This window comes from Parus major, chromosome 8 (genome assembly GCF_001522545.3).
Source record: "Parus major isolate Abel chromosome 8, Parus_major1.1, whole genome shotgun sequence".
Taxonomy (NCBI): Eukaryota; Metazoa; Chordata; class Aves; order Passeriformes; family Paridae; genus Parus; species Parus major.
In genome coordinates, this window is record NC_031777.1 from 31,129,827 (window position 1) to 31,143,294 (window position 13,468).

The window sequence follows — 13,468 nt, forward strand, 5'->3', positions numbered from 1 at the left end:
ACTCAGTATTGATCTGCCTTATGTAAAGGGAGCAATTATTAAGGATATCAATATTCTCTTGATATTTTATCTTCCCAACTCCATAATTAAAGTCTCACACTAACTTACTGTATCATCGTGCAGCACTGGAAGAAGTCAGGAACAGACACAGGGCAATGACAACAGAGAGGCAAATACACTTTTAATGATTAGAAAATGTGGCAGCATTTATTTAGAGCATGATGAGACTAACCAAGAGCAGCTGCTTTCCAGAACAATCCACTCTTTTCTGTTTTAGAAATACATAGAACAGTACTTTCCACACCCTTGCATTGTACACAAGTCCTCCCTTTGAACCCCGAATCTCTCATGCAGATGCCAAAGTCAGCACAAATACAAGAGCCTCTTCAACCCTTCCAACCAGCCAGAGCAGCACCAAGCAGGCTGTGACTGGGAACCACTGCTTCCAAAATCCCATCCAGTCAAATCAGGAGATGATTCTCAACAAACAGAGAATTATTCTGCCAAATTCATTGGTCTGTGGCCCCCATCCTCTTCCTCCATCCTTTTCTGCACTGCCAAGGGGCAGCATATCCCAAAAAGAGAGCCGAACCATAGATGACACATTCTCTTGATGGGTGGCTTGCACAAATCAGACACACTTCACTCCTACCTCATTAGTTCTATTCACTTCTTCCAAAATTCAAAAAAACCCCATTTATACAATACACTGGAAATTCACAGAAGAATAAACGTTATATGATATTCCAAACAAGCCAGTCCCAGTCCTGCTGTGCCGTTCTGCCAGGTCAGCTGGCAGAGAGCAGCGACAATGTGATAAGGCAGAGCTGCTCTGACACCTTCTGGTGACAAACTCCACTACAACCACGGCCCTTGGGACAGCAACGGTGAGCACAGAATCGGTGAGACTGAATTTCCCCTACAAACATCATCCATGATGCAGTGGCAGCACTAAGCAAGAAACAAGCCACGGCAAACCATCAGCCTCTCATGTCATAGACCCCTACTAAATTAAGGCTGAATTAAAAATAATTTAATATTTGAACACAGAATATAGAGAAAAGGTATATACTTTTATATGTACATAATGTCCACAATCATACCCATCGTTAACCATTACTTTTAACCTCTGTTTAGTACTTTGATATTAAGAGATGTTTTACTTTCTCCAGCAGCGTTGTGAAGAGGAATAGCAGGTTCCTAACAGGGCACCACTGCTCAGGGCACATTCTGCTTGAGACAACAGGAACAGTCAGCATCTTTCACCTGGATAATCAGCTGAGACACCACCTACACACATCACTGACACCATGTGAATCACTTAAATCTCCAGCTAAAAAACACAGCTCCCTGTTCCTGTAGGATGTGTTACAAACAAGGAAACCAGCTTCATTCCCCTGGGACAGCCTGGAAGGAGGAAGGACCCCACTGCACCTTGGCAGACATGGTCCCTGCCTTCCCACAGCTGAGCTGGCCTCGTCCTTCTCTCCCCAAGCAGCTTTCTGAAACCACTCACTGAAACACTACATTGAAATCATTATCTTTAGAAACATTCCATCATCTTTCCTGGCGACATCATCAGTTGTACAATGGATTTAAGGTTTATGAGAACAAGACACAATGGAATTACCCCAGTGCAATGACCCCACATGACACCTGCACACAAGCCCTAGTGCTGAGGCTGTGCCCACTTCAGCAGACAGAGCTCAGGAATTTCACAGGAACTCTGTGTCACCAAAGCCATTCAGCCTCCACTCTCCATGCAGCCAGGGATCCAGGAGACTTTTAATAAAGACACAGGAAGAACTGAAATCTTCACAACCAGCCATTTACCATCGAGGAACCAGCTGCTTTGGCCATGATCATCAGTTCCAAAGAGGTAAATCCCAGCATGCAGCTCCAGAGTGACGGTCCCTGTGGATGAGCCAGGACTCTGTCACTTCAGCCTTAGGCAGGTAGAACTGCCTCTGCTCCAAACAGTTCATGTTTGAGAGATTCTGCCCATCTTTTGAGCTAGAAAGTAAATTATTTTCTCAACAAAAGCTTTTATTTCAAGTAAATTATGTGACAAAATTTGAATGCAAATTTTGTAGCTAAAATAATTTACAGTTCTAATTAACACACAGAGTAAACTATTTAATTTTGTGTATCTGTAAAAAGCAGCTTCATTCTATGTTGCCTACAGTGGCCTTACTTTGCCTTCACATGGACCATACCAAACCCTACCATCCCCTGCAGAACAAAGCACACCAGCAGAGAAAATTAAATATTCCCACATCCATGAAAAAAGCTACCAAAATTACTTTCTAGTAAATGCAACTCTGCTTATTATAAAAAGAAAATGTTAACTAATTCATCTAAGTGAACATTTTCTGCTACTGTCAATCCTGATCAAAGGTATGTTTATAACATACATTCAGTGAACCATGTAAGCAAAGGTGCAGTTAGAACAGCTACAAAATAGATGGAAAAAAGTGCTCCTTTATAGAAGGAGCACCATCTTTCCTTGGGCACCACTGCTACAAATTATGTCTTCATGAGCCTTGGCTACTTTCTCCAGGGGATATTCCAAGCCCACAACAGGTTTCAGCCAGCCAGCTTCTATGCCATCAAGGACTGCTGTGGCACATTCATGCCTTTCCTCCTGCATGTAACAAACATAGTGTTTATGACAAGGTCAACGCATTTTAGAATAGTATTGACAATATATGCAAGAATTAAAGCAAATTCCACAACTTGAAAATATTTTATGATGTTCTGAGATTGAATCAAAACCTAAAGGAATTAACTAGTAAGTTTGTTACAGTGTAATTGTTCTTTCATTCCTACAAATAATTTTAACTGTAAATAGAGAGGTGCTGGAACAAGCCAATAAAGCATACTTTAAAATAGAAATGTTTCTTACCTCAGTTGCAAGGAACAGACTCACTCCAATTATGCTGGACTCCTTGCTCATTGTATCTCTTGGGTTTATCTCAATGCGTCCTCTGCAGCCCACAACCTGCCCAAAGAAGTCCAAAGCATCAAGTCAGAGCTGTTCAGTGTGATGCTGAATGCACAAAATCAGTGACACAAGCAGCCATCATCACCCCCCTGCCAGGGACACAAACCCTGCCACGCTCCTGGCCCAGGACACAAACACGCACCATCACCCTCCCTGCGCGGGACAGCAGCTGCAAGTCAGCGTCCAGGTTGACATTCGAGAGCATTTCTATGATTATATCGATTCCCCCTGGCCCTGTGCACGCCTGCAGAGGACACAGGATGTTATTTCAGTGCTTGAGTACCATCATTTATTTTAAACACTACAGAAAGTATCCATTCTACACCTTATTGTTTAAATTTTCAGTACAGCCTTTGTACTTTGTGCAGCTGACAGCTAATTAGCTGAAATGCAGCACATTTCACCGTGGTAATTTATGATGTGATCCCACACTGGAATCTGCTGAATGTAACAAGTTCTAAATGCCACTGCCTGTGAGGAAAGCTTGGCTCTTCCAGCCTGAGAAGTTTTTCCTTGTGTAGAAATGGAAAGGGCAGTACACTGTTGCTCCTACATAAAGGTACTTTAAAGTCTTCTGCAAACAACTGTTCACATTTTGTTAAGAACAACACAGCCTGCATTCTTGAGTCCAGACAATAATTACCTTAATTCTCTCAGTGTAATTTGGGTCTCTATGATTAAAGGCTTGGTGAGCACCATTTCTCAGGATCACATTCATGCCCTCCTCAGTTCCTGCTGTACCTAAAACCTTCAAACCACAAGCTCTGGCAATCTGACATGCTGCTAGTCCCACCTGAGGGGAGAAAAACACCAAAAGAGAAAATTATTTTACCTGTTTCTTAGAATTTTATATTTTAAATATTCTACCAGCAACTTGGAACTTCTCCATTTAAAAACCTAGTCTGGTAATGTGGATCAAATAATTTGGATCTTAAAGACAGACAAATACCTTTTAAGAAAGAAAATATATTTCCATATATTTTTTGATGTTTTTAATAGCTATCAGCATTTGACATACATTGATGTAGAATGCTGAGTATCTGTCAAAGCTGGGCTACATATTTCTAATACAAATCCAAGGGAATTCTCTTCACAGAATCACCTGTTATTAATACCAGCGTTATAAATTGCAAAGAAAATGCAGGCACAAATTTTGTTAACACTACTTCTTTAGAAAGTAAATTCTCACTGTCTTCTACCAGCTTTGCACTCCAGTAAGAATACAAGCAGTACATTTAGTTTATGAAAATTTTTAAAAAAGAGTCATGATACTAAGTGACTGCCATTCTAGTATCTCACAATAAGATATTAATTCATCTTTTTGTTGTCTAACAAATATTTAAGGAAACTTGGCCTGTTCACAGCAGCTGCTTGGTGCATCACCAGAAACTGAGCAAGTGCAGAGTGTGGGAGACAAACTAGAATGCTGTGTCATTGAAAAGTATGTTTGTCACAAAAACCCAAAGAAAACTAGAAATGCAATTTCATGTAGTATTCAGTCACAGGTTTATATATTCCAGTACCTTTCTTTGGGAAGCCAGCTGTTGGCTCATGGGTAAAAACATCCCAGAAATGCACAGTCACCCTGCACCACCCTGCACTTATTCCAAGAGTCTGAGAACTATCTGTACATATTGAAAAATTAGAGCTTTCTGCTAGCAGTGCTATAACTTCCAGACCAGCTACCACCTGCAGCAAAATCCTGTTCCATGTGTGACCCTCTGACTGGGGATCTCACACCAGTACTTATGCAGTCTTACAGTTATGGGGAATAACAGGGTTTGTTCTAAGAATGTGTATCCTAGAGTATCTGAAATAAAAATCTAATCTGCCAATCTGTTGATACAAATATGACCATAACTGATATCCCAGGAAGAAGCAGATGCAAGGAGAGAGAGCAGTGTTCTCTACACTTGCCTCCTTGGAATACTTACCCCCCCACTAGCACCATGAACCAGCACACTTTCCCCTGCTTTGGCACAGCCTCTAAATGAAGAACACAAGAAATACTGGCTCTGTGACTGCAGCACATACTGACTGAGTATGGGCTTGCAGATACTGACAGCAAATCTCATTGTTCACACACCATTGTTTCCAGTTTATGTTCCAACTACATTCTAAGTTATAGCTAAACAGATATCATAAGCCTTTTTGGGAGAACAAGGAGGCCAAATAAACCCTGTGATTGATGACTTGAAGCAACATGCAGCCAGCAGCCAGTGAGAGCCTGGTACAGAGCCTCAGATCAGGATTTTGGCCTGTCACAGGCAAGCAGTGATGCTGCTCCCCAACACCTGTCTGCTTACTGAGGAAATTAGAACTACTGCTCTTTTCCTTCCCCAGCCAAAATACCAGTGAGTACTGAAAGGGAGTCACAGGTTTTATTCCATGAAGCCTTTCCAGGCAGGTTTTCTCAAGAAAAAAGACTTAACAATAAAACACAGTCACAAGCTTCTAGGTCACAATTACCTGACAAATCTGTCAGTGAAACATTTTTAAACATTTTCCACTCATCAACCCCCCTATTTTATAGGACAGTGAAAATTGAACTTTGGTATTGTAAATATCAAAGTGCACAAACATGGATTTGGTGCCTTACTTCTGGCAAAGGGCCCGGTAGGCAGTGAAATAGGGCACTCCAATCGCTGCTCCCTGCTTGAAGTCCAGTTTGCTTGGCAAAGGAAAGACTCTGTTGGCTGCAGCAACTGCATACTCTGCATATCCTCCAGAAAGCGTTTCAAGGGTGAAAACTCTGTCACCTTTCTGGGATGGAGGGAGAGAACACAGAGAAATCAATAATTTCTCTTACTTTTTCCAGAGGTTTAGGCTATTGTTAACAGCTCTCCTACCAAAAATATCCAATAATAATAAGTCATATTTGTCAAATAAATGTTTATCAATGCTGATACATACCATCAATGCAACACAAATAATATAATTTCTTATACTTAAATCTAAGTATCATAATTATAACCTCACCCTGCAGTGTAACACACAAACCTACTGCCTCATTAATACAAACCTTAATGAACTTGGACTAAAGTCAGAAATTCTATCCACAGATTCCAAATGCATAACCTCAAAAGCTCTAACAAACAAAAAAACCCCCATTTCTAAATTATTTAAATGTGGAAATATGTATCCTCTCAATATATCTCTCTCTCATTCAAGCCAAGAGCATCAGAATTGTCAGAGGAAGCAAAAAGTCACACATAGCAGATACAGCAAACTGCTGATAAGAAAATATGAACAAAAATGATTCTTCTCTCTTGATAACCCAATCTCTCAGGTCTCCCAAAATTGTTACATAAATTCCAAATCAGGAAATTCCAGCCCAACTTTACCTACAATTTTTATGTCTGTTTGAGACCAAATGTCTGATGATTTAAATGGGAGAACCAATTAAAAACTAAATTAATATCATAGATACCTTTTAGCAAATTGGTATTTGCCTTCTCCTGTCCCAAGATTTTCCCACTGAGAAATCCGAGTAAAATTACTTAACAGGAGTAATACAGTATTTGAACATTTAGTAAAAAGTAACATAATTTATGGAGCTTTATAAGCAAGCTATTTAAATTTCTCAAATATTTTAGAGAAAAAAAAATCAGTTTTGCCTGAAATTACTACCCCCAGAAAGAAGTATCCAATCTCAACTTTTTCTGCAATGCCAGAAAAATAGCTCCAAACTTTTGTACCCCAACTTTTGTACACCAGGTATCACTGCTCTTCTGAGACCTCTGAACTTCAGGAGGGCGTAGCATTCCTCACAGTCCCACCAGCAGATTGCTTTGCCATGGGATCCCACTGTGTGCTTCTACCAGTGAAGGGGATTTCCCCCTTGAATAGATTACATTATTATAAGCAACAAAACCAGATACAGTAGCAGAGCAACCAGCCACAGAGGGCCCATTAAACAATAGCAAATTCTACCCCAGTGTGTAAATACCTTGAATGCAGTCACTTGTTCCCCAACGCTTTCAATCACCCCAGCCACATCCGAGCCAGGAGTGTAGGGTAAAGCCGGTTTCCTGGCGTAAGTCCCAGAACGAATGTATGTCTCAACAGGATTTACCCCACAGGCATGGACTTTAATTAACACCTAAAAGAAAAGATACTTCTTAAGTAATAACTGAAAAGATTTAGCCCTTGAATTCATAGCACAGCATCGTAGCATTTTTACTGAATCCTCAAACAGCCTCTGTGACAACCCAGTGTCAAACTGAAGCTAATTTCAGGAAAATCTTGATGTGGAATATCAAGCCCATCATATACAGCCCACCACAGAGTAAAGAGCCCACATTTCCTAAGCATGATATCTCAAGGAGTATGAACACACTAATCAAAACGCACGTACTCTAGGTGTAAGGTCCTGGGCTGTATCCCTCATTCTGTCCTGCAGGTCCTTGTTACCATTCATCAGGATTTCCCTTCACAGAGCTCACATATACCTGGTTTGCTTTGGGAACAGGAACGGACACATCCGACTGGAGTTTAAGCACTTCAGGGCCACCAAATTCAAACACTCGGACTGCTCTCATCACACTCCTGGTGGCTGCCATGGCGACCAGAGGATCTGGCAAAAGAAAGAGTGAGACCCCTGGTACCTGCTGGGGTCACGGGGAGCCTGAGTCCCCAGGAGATGCCCTGCGGACCCGGCTGGAGCTCGGCACACAGAGCGGGGCCGAGGAGCGGATCGATCCGGTGACAATGACCCGAACCACAGGGAGGGGAGGGAGCTTCTCTGGGCCCCCCCACCCGGAGCAGCCTCCGGGGTCCCGGGCACGAAGAGGACGGGAACACACAGCCTGCGTCCCGTGGCCAGTGGGGCTACCGCCGGGTAAGAGGGCTCGGGACCGGGACCGGGACCGGCACCATGCGGCCCCGACACGACGGGCCTCAACAGGACGCGTTCCGTGACACGCTCTCACCGCCAGGCCCCGCCACCAACACACCGAACCCGCCAGGCCCCGCCACCAACACACCGGGCCCGCCAGGCCCCGCCCACCAACACACCGGGCCCGCCAGGCCCCGCCCATCAACATACCGGGCCCGCCAGGCCCCGCCCATCAACATACCGGGCCCGCCAGGCCCCGCCCATCAACACACCGGGCCCGCCAGGCCCCGCCACCAACACACCGAACCCGCCAGGCCCCGCCCATCAACACACCGAACCCGCCAGGCCCCGCCCATCAACACACGGGGCCCGCCAGGCCCCGCCCATCAACACACCGGGCCCGCCTGGCCCCGCCCCCTGAGTCGCTTCGTAGTCAGGCCGTGTCCCGGAAGCGCTCCTGGAGATCAGGCCCCGCCCCTTCGAGCTGCTCCGTAGCCGTTGCCGCCTGAGGCCCAGCCGTGTCCGCCGTGGCTGTGGAGCCCGGCACGGGTAGCGCAAAGCCGCCGCCGCCCCGTCCCGCCGGAGGAGAGCCGGAGAGCCCCGCCCACACCGTCTCCGCCGCCCTGCGGAGCGCCGCTGCCCCGCGGTGGAAGGCGGGGAAGGGCCCGGGCGGGGCTGTCCCACCACTCGCCCCGCCTGGCCGCGCGCGGAAGTTTGCTCCTCGTGGGCCGCCGTCCCGTCGCGATGGCGGCGTTCGCGCGGCGCAAGGCGGAGCGGCTCGCGCGGCCCGACCCCAGCCGGAAGCGCGCGCTGGACGCTCGAGCCGCGGAGCTCGCGCGGCTCCTGAACGCGCGCGAGCGCTTCTGCACCGCGAGCTCGTGCGACGGGAGGGTCATCGTGACGGTGGGTCCGGGACCCGGGGTGCGCAGCCCGGGTGCCGGGATACCGGGATGGAGATCCCGCCCCTCCTGCGGGTTTTGCTGGCACGGGGCTGAGGTCCTGGAGCTGCCGCTGTTCCCGGTGCTTCATCGGCTGTACCCCAGCTTTTCAGTCGGTTGCTGGGGTACCAACCCGCTGCTGCCGGGGCTCGGCCGGGCCGAGCACACGGGCGAGCACAGGTCGGTCGCGGTGTGAACGGGCTCTGGCATCGGGGGGATGGTTCTTTATTTGCAAGGACCGTTTTTGTAGCAGCACCGGATGGAACTCACCGAGCTGCAGAACCATTTTAATGGTGTCTGTCCGTCACTAGGACACGGATGGCACGGGGATCCAGAAGAAGAACTGCACGTGGCTCTTCGTAACGCATGATCCGTGTGTCAAAAGCGATGTGGTAAGGGCACAGTGTGATACAGACTTTATATTTATTCATGGAAATGCTCCTGGTGTCATGGAAAACACATCGTGTCAAAGGAATTTTATTCTTGCTACAGAGATGAATTGATACTCAAAAAATTCACTTTTCCTTAGAGGTGTTGCTTAATAAATTTTTCAGACCTGTTTTAAGAGAATGCTTTTAAACTCGATATCAAGTTCTCTGTAAAATTATAAATGCAGCTGATATTCTAGAAACCTATATAATTTTTTATTGTCTGGAGTCATATTTAAGACATCTTGAGTTAAAAAAAACTCCTGAGCATGGCTTGCTATGCTAGCAGACAGACACCTGAAAGTAATGTAAAAGGGAATCTCTTATACTGCATTGTTAATTTAGTATCATTAAAGTCTCTGAAGTTAAAAGCATCCACAGTGCAGGGTTTTTCAATTTTAGTATGCTTTCAAAATAATCTACTCTTTGCATATATTGCTTTTGTCGGTTTGTCCCACAAAAGAAGCAGCTGCAAGATGGACATTTTCTCATTCAATTCGTAGTTCGCTTTACCATACATACACATTTTTATACATGCACAAAAGCCTCCTCCAGAATACTTGTTTTCATTGGTATTTGTTCCAGTAAAGCAAAGCTTGCTAAAATTTCTATCAGAAAACAACCCCAGTAGGGTGTTGTTAACTCTTACAAGAGGACATGCTCTGATTTTTATATAAATATTTTGGTGTATTTTCCAGATGACAGCACTAGAGAAAGCCACTGGTGACGTTGTGTTCAAGTTTGAACCATTTGTTCTTCACGTGCTGTGTCGGGAGCTGCAGGATGCACAGCTGCTGGTAAAACCACATCATGTACAATGTGGCATTGTTGTTCTGTTACATTCCTGCCTGTATATAAAGTATATATACATATTATATTACTGTTATATATAATATGTTATATTCTTGCCTATATATAAATAAAAGTATTGCCTCCTGGGTAGGCAGTTGCACTTAGAAACAGTCCTAGGTGCGCTTAATAATTAGGGTAGTAAAGTAAGCTGATGAAAAACACAGCTTTAAACTTGGTGAGGGTTTTACTGTACTTAGAAAGAAAAATGACTCACCTGCTATTCAGCCTTTGAGCTGAAGAAGACTGCCACACAAAACACTACCTGAGGGGCCTGGGCTGCTCTCAGTGTCTGAAAGGGATGGATTGTAGGTGGTACTTTGCTACCAGCCAGGCCATTTGGCTCCATTTTTAATGCATTGAGCAATGCCTTTGCCTGGTGCTTTTCAGTATGACTGTGGAGGGCATTGTGTGCCGTGCTTGTTTTGTCATTAGTGCGGAGGAGCTGAGGAGCTCACTTCGAGTGCAGCTGCACTTGTCGCTGTAAACGGCTGGCACGACTGTGTGAGGTTCCAGCTCCTTGGGATAAAATAGTCCAGGGCCTAGAGAGACATTACATGCCTTCTGCATTCATTGATTCAGACAATCAGTATCCACTGTGGGCCTCTGAAAACCACCCACCAATTGTGGGTTTGGTCTTAAAAAGTATTTAAATGTAACTATTTTTGAGTAAGTCTGGGTAGATTATTTGAATAAATTTTTCGCTAAACCGAGATTATGGATGGGTTGCAATGCAACATACAAATATTTTTTGCTATGAAAGTGGACAAGACCTGTTTAAGCATTTATTTTTTCTGCAGCATTCAGTGGCGATTGACTCTGGGTTCAGGAATTCTGGTATTACAGTTGGCAGAGGAGGAAAAATTACAATGGTAAGGACTCTGCTACTGTAAGGGATGAAACAAAGTCACATCGTTATGTTAACCTTAATTTTTGTATGAGCCAAGACCTGACTGGTGCTTAAGAGCTGTTACAGGGCATGCTATAGCAATGAAATAGCTTGCTGCTTTAGGTGACAGCAACCTAAATAATTAAATAATAAGCAGCTTCCTCTGAAATTCAGGTACTTAAATTGGATAAGCAGATTTTTTACTACAATGAACTCCCTACATTATTTAAATATCCCTAAAATATTTTAATTTAAGTTTCATAAACTAAAAAACTTTATTCCAGGTAAATAATGTGTGTGTTTTCAGGCTGTGCGGAGCACTCACTGCTTAGAAGTTCCATTGAGCCACAAAGGGAGATTGATGGTCTCCGAAGAATATATTGAATTTCTGGTACATGTAGCCAATCAGAAAATGGAAGAAAACCTAAGGAGGATTGACAGGTTTGTAAGAATACACCAGTTCTGTTCATGACATCTGATTTTTCTTCAGTGTTAAATAAAACATTAGTGACTGCTTTTCTCCCCTTGAATGTTTTGATTACATTCTGAATGAATTAGTTTCTCAGAGAAATTTGCAGATCCTGAGAAAATCTATTAAAATGGTAACAGCAGGATTGTTTCTTTCTAGATTCCACAAAGGCTTGGAGCTGGCTCTGGAAGCTGCTGTCCCTGCAGATACCTTGTTTCCTGAGGGGCCAGAGAAGAGCCACTCTGTGTACGTGCACAGAAGAAAGAGACGGACTGCTCAGGAACATGCCAATCCCAGCAGAGAGCTGGAACCCCAGGACGATACTGAAAGCAGTCTTGATCTGTTTGCTGAAATCATGATATAGACTATGACATTTGAAAGCAAATGGCAAACTGAAAAACTATTCTAATGGTAATTTTAAGAGATTTATATATTTCTGTGCTCCAAGTAGCAGTACTTTCATGAACATTGACAAGAAAAAAGGTAATTAACAGAATGGTGAGCAGGTGTAGCTACAGGACACAAGAGAACAAAGCCACAGGAAGTTTTGGGAGTTTTTTAAGTGTACTGTTGAATTAACAAAGTGCTACTCCATCAGTTATCCCAGAAATAATGGATTTGCTGCAGCCTTCTGCCATGTTCTCTGTGGCAGCATTCACTTCCAACCACCTGCGTTTTGCAGCGCCAGGTTTCTCCTTTGATGGGGGAAGAGGTGCTAGGGACAGTGACCATCCACTCATGAGACAGCCAACACATGAGGTGGGAATTCCACAGAAACCTTCCAAAGTAGCACTGTGTGCTCTGGTCTCAGAGTGGGCCTCATGTGCATTTGGGTGGACTGGTTGAAGTATGACTCAATCCAGGGGCGTAATTTCTAACGGTACAGAGCTGCTGCCCAGAAGCTGTGTGAACAAAACTGGAGTACCCCAGCCCATGGGGCAGCAGGCAGGTGGTGGGAGCAGCCAAGGGTCCCACAGTGGGGCAAGGCACAGCAGCTCCTCAGGTGTGGGGAAGTGGCTTCTGCCACAGACATTACTGCAGCATTGTTGGGATATGGGCTTGTGTCAGACCATCATTTTCCACAGATCTTCCTCTCCACTTTGAGACTCAACTGCCTGTCTGGGCTGAACTGAAACCCCAGGGCTTCCACCAATGAAAGCAACTTCTGCCTCCATGCCGAGGGTCCTCCCCAACTTGCTGCCTTAGCAAGGCCTGGGGGAGCCCCTGTTGCCATCCCCACTGCTGGGAGTCCCACTATTCCCGTAGATCCCTCTTCACCACCTGGGGGATACATCTTGCACGCAAGAGGAGGAGGTAGTTGTTGCTTGTGGATTTTAGAGAGTTTGTTCAGAATAGTCTGAACCCTCTTCTGCATGCCATTTCTTAAAATGTCTGGCACTGGTCTGTTGGACATGGCTTGAAGGACTGACAACAGCAGCAGCGACCACAAGTGGTGCCTACAAACACTGTAACAGCCCAAACCCTCACCCTGTGTAACAGCATACAGTATTTACATTCTGCAAAATAGAGTTTGTCAGAAACTGATGTGTGGTATGATCCCACATTCCTCTGAATGACAATAAAAAATTCAGGAAGACTTTCTGCCATCAACACAGAAATGTTACCCTGTTGGCATTTTGTTAAATACTTCATTCCAATCATCTCCAATGGCTGAAGACTCTTGGAGACCTCATACAAAAGCTCAGACCCTACAACAAGAAAAATAAACAGAAGGATCAGGAAAACGTTTCTTCAGTATAACAGTAGAACAGTTTTTGCAAGGTTTTTCTGATTTTTTTTACACCCCATCCAAGGTTGTAGAGGGTGATGCTGAGGTGGTGTCACCACCCTGACATCATTCTGGGACCAGCAACAGCTTCCTCCATGCACCACTGCCCTTACACCAGGGGATTTCCACCCCTTGCCCCATGCTCACCCACGTTCTACCAGCTCATTTTGAGGTTATTTTTGTCAGGCTGTGTTTTATTTCCACCTGCTGTATGGGATTCTTTTGGGCTGTGAGTGTGCAGAGCACAGGCAGCCATTGGGAAGAG

At 44.8% G+C, this 13,468-nt stretch overlaps 2 protein-coding genes across 8 annotated transcripts; one reads left to right on the forward strand and one right to left on the reverse strand.

The window, feature by feature from the left end:
* Positions 1-164: 164 nt before the first annotated feature.
* On the reverse strand, positions 165-8,457 carry CRYZ (crystallin zeta). Of its 6 annotated transcripts, none has more exons than XM_015636519.3 (9): positions 8,237-8,457; positions 7,456-7,580; positions 6,954-7,106; positions 5,604-5,767; positions 4,939-4,990; positions 3,648-3,797; positions 3,111-3,248; positions 2,906-3,001; positions 165-2,644 (listed from the first exon to the last, which is right to left on the reverse strand). In XM_015636519.3, exons 2-9 carry the CDS (start codon positions 7,564-7,566, stop codon positions 2,483-2,485), a joined length of 1,026 nt encoding a protein of 341 aa, XP_015492005.2. In that variant the 5' UTR covers positions 7,567-7,580; positions 8,237-8,457; the 3' UTR covers positions 165-2,482. The 6 variants fall into 6 exon arrangements, with proteins under 6 accessions (XP_015492005.2, XP_015492007.2, XP_015492009.1 ...); XM_015636521.3 differs by having other exon boundaries at positions 3,147-3,248; positions 8,237-8,455; XM_015636523.2 differs by lacking the exon at positions 8,237-8,457 and adding an exon at positions 8,083-8,153.
* Positions 8,371-13,180, forward strand: TYW3 (tRNA-yW synthesizing protein 3 homolog). Of its 2 annotated transcripts, XM_033516373.1 has the most exons (6): positions 8,371-8,744; positions 9,091-9,171; positions 9,906-10,004; positions 10,857-10,928; positions 11,253-11,386; positions 11,574-13,180. In XM_033516373.1, exons 1-6 carry the CDS (start codon positions 8,586-8,588, stop codon positions 11,776-11,778), a joined length of 750 nt encoding a protein of 249 aa, XP_033372264.1. In that variant the 5' UTR covers positions 8,371-8,585; the 3' UTR covers positions 11,779-13,180. The 2 variants fall into 2 exon arrangements, with proteins under 2 accessions (XP_033372264.1, XP_033372263.1); XM_033516372.1 differs by lacking the exon at positions 10,857-10,928 and having other exon boundaries at positions 8,372-8,744.
* Positions 13,181-13,468: the final 288 nt, after the last annotated feature.

Bases quoted from the DNA above. Each gene is read 5' to 3' on its own strand.
- TYW3 (XM_033516373.1), top strand. From the start codon at position 8,586: ATGGCGGCGTTCGCGCGGCGCAAGGCGGAGCGGCTCGCGCGGCCCGAC. The intron at 8,745-9,090 runs GTGGGTCCGGGA...GTCCGTCACTAG, and splicing joins ACGGGAGGGTCATCGTGACG to GACACGGATGGCACGGGGAT. The intron at 9,172-9,905 runs GTAAGGGCACAG...TGTATTTTCCAG, and splicing joins CGTGTGTCAAAAGCGATGTG to ATGACAGCACTAGAGAAAGC.
- CRYZ (XM_015636519.3), bottom strand. From the start codon at position 7,566: ATGGCAGCCACCAGGAGTGTGATGAGAGCAGTCCGAGTGTTTGAATTT. The intron at 7,107-7,455 runs GTATATGTGAGC...CTTTTCTTTTAG, and splicing joins CTGTTCCCAAAGCAAACCAG to GTGTTAATTAAAGTCCATGC. The intron at 3,002-3,110 runs GTTTGTGTCCCT...TTCTTTGGGCAG, and splicing joins TGGGCCAGGAGCGTGGCAGG to GTTGTGGGCTGCAGAGGACG.